At 40.8% G+C, this 13198-nt stretch overlaps 2 protein-coding genes across 2 annotated transcripts; both read left to right on the top strand.

Annotated features, from left to right (window-relative positions):
* The first annotated feature begins 293 nt into the window (after nt 1-293).
* Nucleotides 294-7487, top strand: LOC144248204 (3'-5' RNA helicase YTHDC2-like). The gene is made up of 10 exons (XM_085567969.1): nt 294-456; nt 607-703; nt 780-867; nt 967-1047; nt 2733-2877; nt 3313-3479; nt 3973-4099; nt 4543-4748; nt 6042-6204; nt 7345-7487. Exons 1-10 carry the CDS (start codon nt 294-296, stop codon nt 7485-7487), a joined length of 1380 nt encoding a protein of 459 aa, XP_085424095.1.
* Nucleotides 7488-8484: 997 nt separating this feature from the next.
* On the top strand, nt 8485-11291 carry LOC146763654 (3'-5' RNA helicase YTHDC2-like). Its single transcript, XM_085567854.1, has 2 exons — nt 8485-9172; nt 9568-11291. The coding sequence occupies exons 1-2, from the start codon at nt 8892-8894 to the stop codon at nt 9836-9838; spliced, it is 552 nt and encodes a 183-aa protein (XP_085423980.1). The 5' UTR covers nt 8485-8891; the 3' UTR covers nt 9839-11291.
* The last annotated feature ends 1907 nt before the right edge of the window (nt 11292-13198 follow it).

Genomic DNA, 13198 nt, shown 5'->3' on the forward strand with positions numbered 1-13198 from the left:
GATAAACGAGAAGTATCTTTATACTTTGCTTATGGTTGTGTTTCAATGAAGTTGAAGAAAACTAAAGTTAACACTAATAAATAAAGTGGCATCCTTCATTGGGTTAACATTGGAATTGGTAAACAGTAATAGTATGGTGATTCCCTTCTGCTATACTTTAACATCAGAATTCAAGACCAACAGTCATGTTGGTCTCGGTCTAAGTTTGAGTTGATGGCTCAATGCAAACCCGAAGGGGCAGCCTTGATTCTGGTGTATTTTCCTGTTACAGCGCTTCATTCGGATTTGGAAACATGGATGAAAGTTCCAGTTCCCTGGTCCAAAAAAGTGCTAGTGACCTTAGTGCAGAGGACAGAGAGCTACTGACAGCTTACCATCACAGTTTTGATGATGAAAAAGTGGATCTGGATCTGATAATGCACTTACTTCACAGCATCTGTCATAGTTCTGATGCAGGTAGGTAAATACCTAACCAGTGGTTGTGGATTTGACTTCTGATAATCATGCTCTTTTTTCAGCAATCCACAGATGTTAAAACCTTCTGAGTGCTATTCGACATGTATTTGAATTTTCTGTTTAACTTTGCAAACCCACTTCCTTTTTTAGGAGCAATTTTAATATTTCTTCCTGGGCATGATGAGATAGTGAGCCTGAGGGACCGCATTGTTTTGGATGACAAGAGATTTTCTGATAATGCTCACAGGTAAAACCTTTAGTTACTGTGGCTTTTCATTGCTTCTTTTAAGGATCCTTAAAATGTTCCTTTTGTCTTGCATTAGATACCAAGTTTTCGTGCTTCATTCAAGTATGCAGACTTTGGACCAGAAGAAAGTGCTTGAAAGTCCACCTTTTGGCATCCGCAAAATTGCAAGTATTAGAGGACTTTTTCCAATGCCACAATGACCTATTTTGCCATTGCTTTTGCAGTTATTATAGTTTTGGTGGTTTTGGGTTTTTTCTTTGCAGATTCTTTCTACTAATATTGCAGAAACCAGCATAACAGTCAATGATGTGGTGTTTGTCATTGACTCAGGCAAGGTGAAAGAGGTAGGACTGCCTTAAATTTTCCTAGTGTGATTCTAAAACACACAGTGTATAAATTTTGGAGAACTTTTTTTTTTTTTATTACTTTACAGTAAAGTGAGAAAAAGCTTTTACTAGCTGAGAGCTAGTGCCTGTCAGGCAACAGTCCTTTCTGAAAGGCTTCAACATGAATTTGTTTTAAGACAAATACTGTAAGCTATCCGTCTAAAAAACCTTGAAAATCTTGAATTTCAAAACTTGTGGAGCATTAAGATACTAGAAAGGAGATACCCTCATTAATTCACTTGAAATTGAGAAGGTACCTTTGTATCAGAAGCTGCTGTATATATTACTATTTCATACTTTTTAGAAAACTCCTGTTGGTAATCTAACTAACTAGTAACTTGTATTTCATGTACCCTATTGAGTTTTCAGTTTGTATTCCTTTCTTTGTTTTTCTAGAAGTCTTTTGATGCACTGAGTTGTGCTACAGTGCTAAAAATGGGGTGGATTTCAAAAGCCAGTGCTATCCAGAGAAAAGGCAGGTAATAAATGCCTCATAGTGGTTCCCATTTTGCAGATATGCACAGTCCTTTATGTTTAGAATAAACCACACAACATAGTAATTGTTTCTGGCCTATTCCGGTGTTGTGTTGCATAGAGGCCAACACTGGTTCTCTGCAGATGAGTAGGCGTCAGCATGTATTTCCTTGGAATAATCTCCCAAGTTGTAGAAAAGTGATGCTCAGGCATTTTCCAAAGGTCTGGGTTGTTTTCCCCCCATTAATTTGTTCTCCTTCCTCTTTCTCCCACGTAGCACCCGCAGTCACAATGTTTTCACATCATGTCTATGGGCAGAGGACTGCCTATTTCACTTTCTCCAAGCTATCCATGACTTAACAGGCCATGATTATATTCTTCCCAGCACTGTGGGGGAGGGCTCAGAAGTTTATGTAGCAACAAATGCCTGTTTAATCAATCATATTGGCATTAAGCTGCATGTATGCACATAGATGTATATGACTGAGAGAATTTGCTCATTCCTCCCTCATTCACTCACAAGTTACTTCATCTTTATTCTACCTTTTACTCCAAGGATAACTTCTGTTTAGGGGATGTGAGGGGAAGCAAGAAAGTTTGCAACTGGTTCCTTACAACAAAGGATGATTGAGATTTGGACTGGTCTTAGGTTAGCAAAAAACCCACAGCACTTTACATTAGAAAAGCCTTGTTTTTCTTTCTCCAGATTTCTCAGTGTTGGGTTAAAATTACAGTAAAAAATTGCCACACTCTCAAAAATAATTAATGATTAGGAAATTCTCATGTTGCATGTGACCTAACAACACTTTCTTCATGGTAGTGCCTCTTCTTTTCCATTCTGAGTTTCTGTGTCTGTTTGTTGGCTTTTGGTTTTGTTTTTAGAAAGAAATCCTCATTTTCACAACTTCCCATATTTTATTTTCAAGGGCTGGGCGCTGTCAGCCTGGGGTCTGCTTTCATCTCTTCAGCAGGCTCCGATTTCAGAATATGTTGGAATTTCAATCTCCAGAACTTCTAAGACTGCCGCTTCACGTGCATGTTCAGTTAGAAACTATAACTTTAAAAAATGCAATGTCCTCAAACCATACTACTAATTGCAACAAATCATGTGTTTGGCGGCTGCTTCCAAATCTTGGTAATCTTTTTTTGTTCTGCCTTTTACCTTGCAGGAGATCTGTTTGTACACAAAAATTCTGGCTCCAATTAATTGTCCAATTGTAGACTTTCTTATGAAAGCTCCTGATCCTCCGCCTGCTGTAACTGTGAGAAATGCTGTGCATATGCTTAAGGTCAGAAAAGGAATAAGTTTAGATGGTAATTGTGTTTGATCCCAAATTTGTGGTGTAGCAGTTTACTGACTTCAGTTTGTACTGAAGCTGTTTTTAATTACTTAAGGATGTTTTGAAGTTTTGCTTGTTGTCTGTTTTCATTTTGTGTGTGGGGATGTGTTTTTCCATGTCAAGGGAAGAGAGTGCTTCAAAGTCTTGTCTCTTGTTAATAGTCTGACTTGCTTCTTCAGTGTTTGGAAACAAGTCTAGTTAAAGTCCATTATTCACATCCTTTTTGCTTTCACTGTAAATTGATTTTGTCCACTGTACCCATCCTCCTCTCCTTTATTTGTTTGTTTGTTTGTTTATGAACAGACCATAGATGCCCTGGACCCTTGGGAAGATCTCACTGAGCTTGGTTATCAGCTGACTGAATTACCTGTAGAGCCACACCTCGGTAAAATGGTGTTGTATGCTGTAGTTCTGAAGTGCCTGGATCCTGTTCTGACCATTGCCTGTGCTCTTGCCTGCCAAGACCCTTTTGTGCTGCCCACGCTGGCCTCCCAAAAGCGTGCAGCCGTGCTGTGCAGGAAGCGTTTTGCTGCCGGGACATTCAGTGACCACATGGCCCTGCTCAGGGCTTTCCAGGTAGTCTTTCATTTCAGAGAGTACTAATCACAGCACATCACCCAAGCAAAATGCAGATGTACCAGTTGGATGTAGAGTGGCGGACTGTGATTAAGTCCTCAGAGAAGACTTTCTTTTTGCCTAGTGCCTTTCCTGTGTACTGGACTCATAAATTTGTGAGGGAACCCTTTTTGTAGTATGTTTTGTTTCAAACCCTAGAAAATTTCGAATGTTTCAACAATGTGCCTCTTTGCATCCTACTACACTGAACTTTGAATCATGATCTTAATGTAATGATCTTTATTTATTGTTTTAATTTGACATAATCATCACTGGAGTGAGCACATAAAGAGAATCTAATTGTTGAACAGAAAAAATAATCTGGTTTGATACATTAACTTTTAGAGTGGGTTTTGCATTCATTTTATTGACATAAATGTAATCTTTAAAAAAACACCTGCAGTTTTTAGTTTAAGTCCTTCAAATTAATAGGCAAATGTAAAAACATTTTCAGGCATGGCAGAAGGCACGCAGTGACGGCTGGGAGAGAGCCTTCTGTGAAAAGAACTTCCTGTCCCGAGCCACAATGGAAATCATTGCAGGAATGAGAACACAGGTGCTTGGCCAGCTTAGAGCCTCAGGTAGAGAAGTTGGAAACAATTTTAACGTTGTTTTAAAGTCAAGCATATAGAAATTGTAACAAAAATCATGTTCACTGGTGTAATTTTCCTTAATTTGAAATACACTGTCATGCACACATTCATGCAGGGTATGGTGCAGATGAGGAATTGTGGCTGATCAAACTGAAAGCACCTTCATCTCCACATGCCACTGCGTTTCATGTTTTAATGAATTATTCCCATAGGAAATGTCTTTATATTGTAGAAAATAGTGGTATTCTGTGTCAGTATGAAACCCCTTATCAGGAAGGATTTCAGTGTAATGGTTTCTTCTTGGTGCTGTTAAGGTTGGCAGTGGTGAAAAATGCAACAAAGAAGTCATTTATTTCACCTTTTGTTTCTGACTCCTTTTGAGAGCCAAACACAAGGTAACATGGCACTGTTTTGTCTCTTTCATTTGTCAGGTTTTGTGAGAGCCAGAGGAGGAGCTGATATTAGAGATGTTAATACTAACTCTGAGAACTGGGCTGTAATTAAAGGTGCCTTAGTGGCTGGGATGTATCCCAATCTTGTGCATGTAGACAGAGACAGCCTGGTGTTGACGGAACCAAAGGAGAAGAAAGTGCGATTTCATCCTACCTCTGTTCTTGGTCAGTCTCAATATAAAAAGGTAAAGACACTTTGAATTCATAGTTCAAAAAAAGGGGCACTAAAATCTGTCACGTGTTTTAGAAATGTCTTTTCCTATTTGTCAGTACTTCAAAAGCAGTATAGGCATTTAACACTACAGCTTTAGAAAATACTGTTCTACCCAGCTGATAGAATTGGAGTTGATTCATTTTTCTGTCGTTTCAGTTAGTCCTTTCTCTAGATGGAAAAGGCAAAAAGGCAAAAAAACTGCCCTGCTATAAAATTGTTTTAAAGATATAATGATCCCTATTCTTAAAAGCAAGTTTTTCTCTGAAACTCATTTTTAACATTTCTTTTTAAAACAACATATTTTGTTTTACCATGGTAGGATAATTGATGAATCTGGTTGAATTCTCACACTTTTTTATGTGCATGTGCGGCTTTCGGGGGGTTCTCGCTGCTGTCCCCTGTCCCTCCCCGGCCCCCCGGGACCCTCCGGCTAGCTGTCCCCTCTCGGGGCCGGGGTTTTCCGCGGTCCCGCTGCCCTGGGCTCACCAGGCAGGGCTGGGTCAGCACGGTCCGAGCGGCAGCGTTGCCTCAGTCGCCGTTAGGATTCGAGATAAAGAGACCAAGAGAGACCAATGGTATGCTTGTCCAGAGAGGTTGTATTGCCTGAACGGTTGCAGGGACCAAAAGCCCCGGGCTATTGCCCAGATACAGTTTTATACAGCAGAATTAAGAGTTAAGGTCTAAACAATAGAGACAGTTTTCATCTTAGGCACATCAGAACCGCCCCAGGGGCCAAGTCCAATGGGAACTGCTCAGGGGTGGGGAGAAAGGGGGTTTAGAGAGGAATGCTGAAGCAGGACTTTCCTGAAACAATGGAGCATACATAAATGTATCTTTTCCCTCAGTTTCTCATTTCCAGGGCCTTTCTAAAACAATGGGGCATACATAAATGTATCTTTTTCCTCTGTTTACGATTCCCAAGGCCTTTCTAAAACCTTCCTCCACACTACCATGTCAGCATGATAGCAACATGCATGTATATTTTTATATGTATATAATTGTACATGTATTTAATTCTCAAAATACAGAATCATAGAATGGTTTGTGTTGGAAGGGACCTTAAAGCTTATCTCATTCCAGCCCCTGCCATGGGCAGGGACACCTTCCACTAGTCCAGGTTGCTCAGAGCTCCACCCAGCCTGGCCTTGGGCACTGCCAGGTTGAGGCACCCACAGTGTCTCCGGATAAAATGAGAAATACGTTCAAATTTACATTAATTACAGGTAGAGGGTACAATAGCCTGGTTTTACCTGCTCTTCCACAGATTGCCCCAGCAAATGGACAAGCTGCAGCCATCCAGGCCCTCCCCACAGACTGGCTTATATATGATGAAATGACGAGAGCTCACAAGACAGCAAACATCAGGTGCTGCTCTGTTGTGACACCTGTCACCGTGGCCCTCTTCTGTGGACCAGCCAGACTGCAAAGTAATGCCTTGCAGGCATCTTCATCCTTTCAAGGTACACTGGAGTCTGGATTTGGGATGTTTCCATTGGTATACATCAGCGTGTGACATGCAGAGCTTATTTTTCAGTAATATTTAATACATATATTGGCTGATTCTGGAAACAGCGCTGTTATAATTCCTGTAGCTATTCAGGAAGAGTTTGTTGGTTCTGTAACAAATCTCTCCATTTTGGGATTCCTTACCTATTCAAGTCCATAAATTACACAGTCGTAGGGTCTCAGAAACTGCAGTATAGTTTGTAAGGAAAGAATGCAGCCACAATATCTAATGAGAACTGTAGTATTGGTACTGAGAAGTGTAGTATGCATGTTCTCTTTCTGCAGACTACTTTATTTGAATCATTGAACCAGATTATTCAAACAGAATAATTTAGAAACAATCAGTATGGCAAACAAGTCATGTTGCTTCTAGCTAACACATACATTTTCAAGATATGTTCTACTGATAATTTTTAATTTCAGTTAACTGTACTATTAACTGTAAGTAATAGAGAATATATTTACATTTCCTTCTTTTTTTCTCATTTAAATTGAGTCCTGTTGGAATGGAAGCAAAAATAACTGCTTCTAGTTGTCATAGTTTGAATCAGACTAAAAGTCCAACTTATTTCTAAAGCTTTCCTGTCTTGCTTTTAAACTGTGAACCTTAGAGTAGTACTCATGCTGACTGAATTGCACTTAAGAAAAATAAAGAATCCTAATTAATAGCCATACATATTTTTTTTTTCTTACTGGGTCTTTAAATCTGCTGTTTTACTAGGAAATAGAGGCATGTGTGATTTTGCCAACAGCTTTAGGCAAAAGTTGTATAGTGGCCTGTGAAAACTGGTGAAGGTACATGAGTTGGGTCACATCATATCAATCCACGTTTTTACATAGTAGGACCTTCAGCAGGTCTGGCTACTTGATTGCTGCTATCTGGAGCAAAGACTTTGCAGTGTATTTGCAGAAAAGAAGAGGTAGTTTTACAAATGTTTACATTTAAAGTCAATTTTAGAAGGAAAAATATTGCTGGTAATACAGTAGTATGCGGGTTTTTGTATAGAAATAATAGTAGAAAAAATATGGAAATTCTGATGAATCTTTTGTCTTTAATTCAGGGGGAGGGGTATCTAATGATAGCAGCGACAGTGAGATGGAGGACAGGACGTCTGCTGATCTGGCACTGCTGAAGCTGGATGAATGGCTCCATCTTAAACTGGACCCTGAAGTAAGAAATTACTCCTGGGTTTGCTTCATGTAGAGGAATTGTAAAAAGATGTGAAAAGGTTTTTGTAACATTTGAGTAGCCAAGAATTTTCTCCAAGAATGTCATGGTCCATTTGGGTCTCTCGAACTAGGTACTCTGTGATTTAACCTTTACTTCACAAGCTCATTAAGAATTAAACGGCTTCAATCCCCTTTGGCACAGAGTTGTCTGTTGCATGAATTTGTGTATTCAAAATCCAAGTTGCAGTGTTTGATCACCTGTCACCCATACCTTTCTCTTCTTTTACCTGTCAGCAGAAAGAAAGAGAATAGTCACCTAAGTCAACAGTGAGAGTGCTCATCCCTCTTCCTCCATATTGGTGTGGGTGTCCTGTCTCTCACAAAAGGGAGCAGGAAAGCCTCAGCAATCCAGATGCTGTTGGGTCTGTTTCAAAAACTTTCTGGGTAATATGATGTTTTATATCTGAGCTTGGCAGTTTTGTCCCTTTCCACAAGTCAGCAGATTCTGAAGAGACTGGCAGACAAAAAATGATGACTGCAAGGGACAGCAAGCTGCAGGTGACAGTGACAGCATAAGGGCCCTTCTGCTCCTTCTGGCCTCCTGTCCTGCCTGCATGGTGCTCCATCAGGCCATAGCACAAGCTGGGATAAGCTAAAATCTGGACAGGAGCTGAGAGAACAGTCACATTGGCATATTGTGTTCTTCTTTCTCTGAGAGGATAACCAAAATCAGATCAAAAAAGGAGCACTTGAAGCTGAAGTTGCTGAGAGAAAGTTGCTGTCAGATTTTGGAAGGATACATTTCAAATCCTCTTTGAAATAGAAGTCTTTATGTCATTGAGGAGCTGTGGCTGCAGTTTATGGGTCATGAAACACACAACTTTACCAACTCTAATAATAATACTCTCTCTCCTAGTCATGTCCAGAAGAGTGATTTTTAAAAATTTATCGTAATGGAAGCGTTTCTGGTAGCAGAATTAGACAATAGTCTTCTGAATTTAGTCATCACATTTGACCAGGTGTCAATGTAAGAAAAATATCACTTAGAGCTCTTTTCCATCAACTATACTGAAGAGTGCATGAGTAGAGACTGATTTGAGAGGAAGGGCATAAAGCATGAAAGGATTGAGTTTTCTTGAAAGATAAGAAGGAAAAAAAAAGTCTGTGGAATTACAATACAAAGCTAAGTTTAGTACAGAGCTAAATGAAATGTTTCCAAAATGACCTTGTACCCAAGGAAAAGAAAGCAAATTAACATCATAGTTTAAATATGGATTATTCCCCTTCCCCAAGACCTTAGTCTTGCCTTCAATTCTGGGCTCTCTTTATATTGGAATGCCAGGTGTTGCTTGATAGGGAAAAGACAGGGTTCTCTTACCTGTGTGATCTAATTTTCATCAGTATTTAACAGAATTGGAATTCATTGCAGGCTGCTGGTATGCTGCTGCAGCTCAGGCAGAAGTGGCACAGCTTGTTTCTGCGTCGTATGCGAGCTCCTTCTAAGCTGTGGTCTCAGGTTGATGAAACAACTGTAAGAGCAATTACAGCTGTTCTGAGTGCTGAAGAACAGTCTGCAGGTCTGCAGCAGCCTTCAGGAATTGGCCAGAGACCAAGGCCTGTGACTTGTGAAGAACTTCCTTTGGCATCTACATGGAAGTCAACCAGCAGCAGAAAAAGCTCAACAGAAACAGAATTGTCTGACTCCTCTCATGCTGAAAAGTAAGATGCTGAGGTCTTCTGCTTACTGTAGGTTGCAGTTTATGTATACAAGTATCACTTAAGTTTCTGCTAGTAATAGGTGAAAACAGTGGAAGTACATTTGGAAGGTGTTATACTGTTGTATGCTGCATTGTAATCCCAAAGAGAAGTATTTCATACCTGGGGCTGCTGTTTGAGAGAGCAGTCAGGAATATTGTCCATGAATTGTGATGTTTGAGAAGTAGCAGAAGAAGTTTAACAGTAGCATTAAAAAGCAATGAATGGTCAGTATGAGTTTTTAGTTAGGTTTAATAGATGTTGTAGTTGCTGTAATACATGTGGTCATGCTGTAGGTGGACAGGTCGATGTAAATTGTTCAGTGACTGCTTGTGAAACTCAAGGTATGTCCTTTGTAGGGTTTCAGTGAAATCTTCTTCTCCTGCACTCCACCAGCCAAAGAAGTACAAAGAAAAAGACATTTTGCTCTCCGGACAATCCTCAGATGACAGATCAGCTCAGTCCTCAGTAAAACCTGCAGAAAGCAGTAGCTATTCCAGCCCCTGTGCTACTCCTTCTTCTCCAGTGTCTGGAAAGGTAGAGTTCTCTAACATACTACCCTGCTCTTCCAAAATAATAGAATTTCTTGCTGATATCATTCTGCAGTTAGGTATTTTACTGATAAATTAGGAATCTAACGTAGCTTTTCATTTGTAACACTGCATAATACTTCCTTCTGGAATTTAAAAATCTAGACTAAATATCCTTGTTTCACTAGTTTAATACAGCAAAAATAATTTATGGACTGCTGAGGTAAAGCTATCCAAAGTAGAAAAAATGAGATTTAAAAAAAATCCCAAACTTGTTCTAATAAACGTGTAAGTTTTTTTCAACTAAATGAGTATATTATATACATACTTCTGAAGTTTTTGGATTCTGCCTTTTTCTGCATTCATAATAGATTTTCAGTATCAATACTGATTCTGTCTTACCTGCCTTACTAGGACTGATTTTTGTGATGGTTATTTTAACAAAGCACACATTTTTAATGAGATTACTGTGACAGTTGTCCCTATATACTTGAATAGTAGACTGCAGTAACACGAAGGAGATCATTCAGAGGAAACTTCATGGACTCATTGGAGGATGTAGTAATTCCTCTTGAATCTTTCAGCTTTTAAATTAAGACAGCGTAAAAGGAAGAAAACATGTTTCCCGAATATAGAAATGCGAGTAGTGTGCTGTAGGCTACACTCTAGGATGATGAATTTTGGTGTCATCTCAAGGTCTGTCAGATTTTAACCAATTCTAATTAATCACTAGGCTTTTTAATCCTATTCTGCTTCCTGCCCCCTATTCTTGTTTCCTGCCCCTCATGGATGAATTACTGTGGAAGGGGCTAACAGCAGGCCTGTTAGCTAAAGGAGCAAAAAGAAGCTGAGAGGCAAGAAGCTGATCAAGAGCTCTCTCCAAGGCTGCTACCAAGGAGGCTGAGAGAAGAACTGGAGAAAGATAAGGAGAGAACTGCAGCTGGATAAAGCATTTTCAGAAAGTTAACTAAAGTCACTGTTACTGTTCACCAGTGGTGTTATGTTGATTTTTTGTGGCCAACAGTTGGGGTAGAAGAAGTATAAACAATTAGAAAGTTTATAAAAGGTCATGTTCGATAATAAAGAGTTGCCATCTGAGACCGCCTGTGGTCTGTGCTTTGTGTGGCGACCGCCTCACGATGCAGTGTATATACCAGTGACAGCTGGTGCCCACCGCGTGGAGCAGCAGCCTGAGCAGCGTGGTCGGTCTGGAGCCACGCGGGGTCCCAGCGACTGGCAGCCCTGACCCGCTGGGGAGTGGCGGGGGAGGCGGCGCTGGTGCAGCTGAGAGTGGCGGGTGGAAGCCACAGGCAAGTCCTGACCTGATTTTCTCCTATCAACACACCTGGAAGCAGGTGGGGCACCAACTAGTGATAATGGGAGATAAATCTAAAGAGGAAGAGACTGTTTTGGCTACATAGAAAGCTTTGTTAAGAAATAAGGGAATTACTACTTCAGACTATGCCCTTTGTAGTATATTGCTGTGGGCTAGATCATAGGATTTTGCTACTGATCCTGACACAGCATTTAGTGTTAAAGGTTGGAAAAAAAGTCAGGAACAAGCTGTGTGAAGTCACCTGAGCGGGAGATAAAACTATTGTCAATCTAGTTGTTACTTGGAGATCGCCTTTTGAGGCATTAAAGGAATGGAAAACAGCGGGAACAAGCAGAGTACAAGGTGGATGAAGATTTGGGGTTGATAAAGTAGTCTGATGGGAGGGATGAGTCAGATGGGGCCTCTGATGGGGAACTTGTTGCATACATCCTTGAAGAAAGTGCAGGTGCCCATGGAAGTTACCAGGCAGGCTACCAAAGCTTCCAGGAAAGTTGCCAGAGCTTCTGGGCTGGATGCTGAAGCTTTTGGGAAAGCTGCTAAGGCTTCTGGGCAGACTGACAGAGTATCTCCTTCTCAGACTCCTAAGCCTCTTTATCTCACCTGCACAGCAGCTTTCAGCGGTGCCTCTATACACTGCACCACTGCGTCAGTTAGCGGAAATGTCTTTGGCAGAGAGACAAACCCAGCTGTCTGCCCCCTGCTCCCCTCTGACGCTGTTGAGGCAGGATGGGAATGAACAGACTTTGTTCAGAAGGCTGAGACTATAACTGATTTATTTCAAAATACATCACTCTTTTATACAGAGCTTTGTGCAGACCAACTCTATTGGTCCTGAAGTGAAAACATGTCACCCTATTGGTGTGCAGTGGATGACGTACAGTAGTAAAACCTAATTATAAACAATGTGAACAAGAGAGATAAAGAACTTACATTCTTTCTCAACACTTTCTCAAGCTTCTACCTGGTTAGAAATTTATGGTTTTTCTTTGAATCTAAGACCTACACCCCTCCACTCTAGCCCAGCCATTTGCCCCCCGCCCCCCTCTGAGCTGCATGAACAGTTTGCAAGGTCGTATCCTCCACTGCTGGACAGTGACAGCAAATCAAGTGAAGAGTCACCCGCAGTAACACCTGAGGTGGGGCAGGGAACTGTTGGCAGTTCAGCTTCTAAGAGATCTAGCCCTACTGCCCCATGGACTTTGCCTCTGTGTCAAGTAACTGTGCTTCCATGACAGCCTCAGAAGTTTTGGGAATTTCTTAGGAAGAAAGCAGCTGAATAAAAAAATTGGGACCTAATAGAAAGATTTGGTGCCCCAAAAGTACCTCAGGAGGAGAGTGTTAAGGCAAATGTTGCCTGTGATAATCCTATGGCTTTTCCAGTTTTTAATGCAGTTCCTGGAATAGGGCAGGATGACAGTCATCATGTCTTTGCCTGGAAGGTTGTGCAAGATCTCCAATTGAAAGTGGCTCAGTTTGGTATTAATTCCTCAGAGGTAATGCAATTAATACATGTAATTAATGCAGTATGCTTGTACCTTATGACATCATGCATCTTGCTACAGTTTTATTCCAACCAGTACAGTATGGTGTGTTTCAAGAAACTCAGAGGTGAGTGGCTGAGCTCACAGCTTTAACAAATATGCAGCTGCCTCAACACGACTCGTCATGCTGTGGGTGTTGATGCCTTATTGGGCACTGGGCCTTTTGCTAACCCAGATTTGCAGGCAAGGTGGGATCCTTCAATTTTGACACAAGCTCGGCAAATAGGCATGAGTGCTTTAATTAAAACAATGGAAATGGCAGCTCCAAAACAGAGATATGTTACTATACAACAAGGGATGAGAGAACCATTTTTGCAGTTTGTGGAAAAGCTTGCTGCAGCTATTGAAAAACAGGTAGATAATGAACCTTTGTGACATAGATTGTGTATAGAATTGGTGAAAGAAAGTGCAGACCCAGACTGCAGAACGATTATTGACACCTTACCTGGGGAGCCCACATTGCCTGAAATGGTTACTGCTTGCTCAAAAGATGGTTCAGTAGAGCATAAAATGACAGCTCTTGCTGCAGTTCTAAGACCACCACCGAAATGCTGTAATTGTGGACAGCAAGGGCATGTAAGGG

The sequence above is a fragment of the Lonchura striata genome, chromosome Z (assembly GCF_050655825.1).
Source record: "Lonchura striata isolate lonStrDom1 chromosome Z, ASM5065582v1, whole genome shotgun sequence".
In the NCBI taxonomy this organism is placed as follows: Eukaryota; Metazoa; Chordata; class Aves; order Passeriformes; family Estrildidae; genus Lonchura; species Lonchura striata.

Excerpts from the sequence above, each read along its gene's own strand:
- LOC144248204 (XM_085567969.1), top strand. The coding sequence starts at position 294 with ATGGATGAAAGTTCCAGTTCCCTGGTCCAAAAAAGTGCTAGTGACCTT. Across the intron at positions 457-606 it reads CTGTCATAGTTCTGATGCAG|GAGCAATTTTAATATTTCTT; the intron begins GTAGGTAAATAC and ends TTCCTTTTTTAG. Across the intron at positions 868-966 it reads CTTTTGGCATCCGCAAAATT|ATTCTTTCTACTAATATTGC; the intron begins GCAAGTATTAGA and ends TTTTCTTTGCAG.
- LOC146763654 (XM_085567854.1), top strand. The coding sequence starts at position 8,892 with ATGCTGCTGCAGCTCAGGCAGAAGTGGCACAGCTTGTTTCTGCGTCGT. Across the intron at positions 9,173-9,567 it reads GACTCCTCTCATGCTGAAAA|GGTTTCAGTGAAATCTTCTT; the intron begins GTAAGATGCTGA and ends TGTCCTTTGTAG.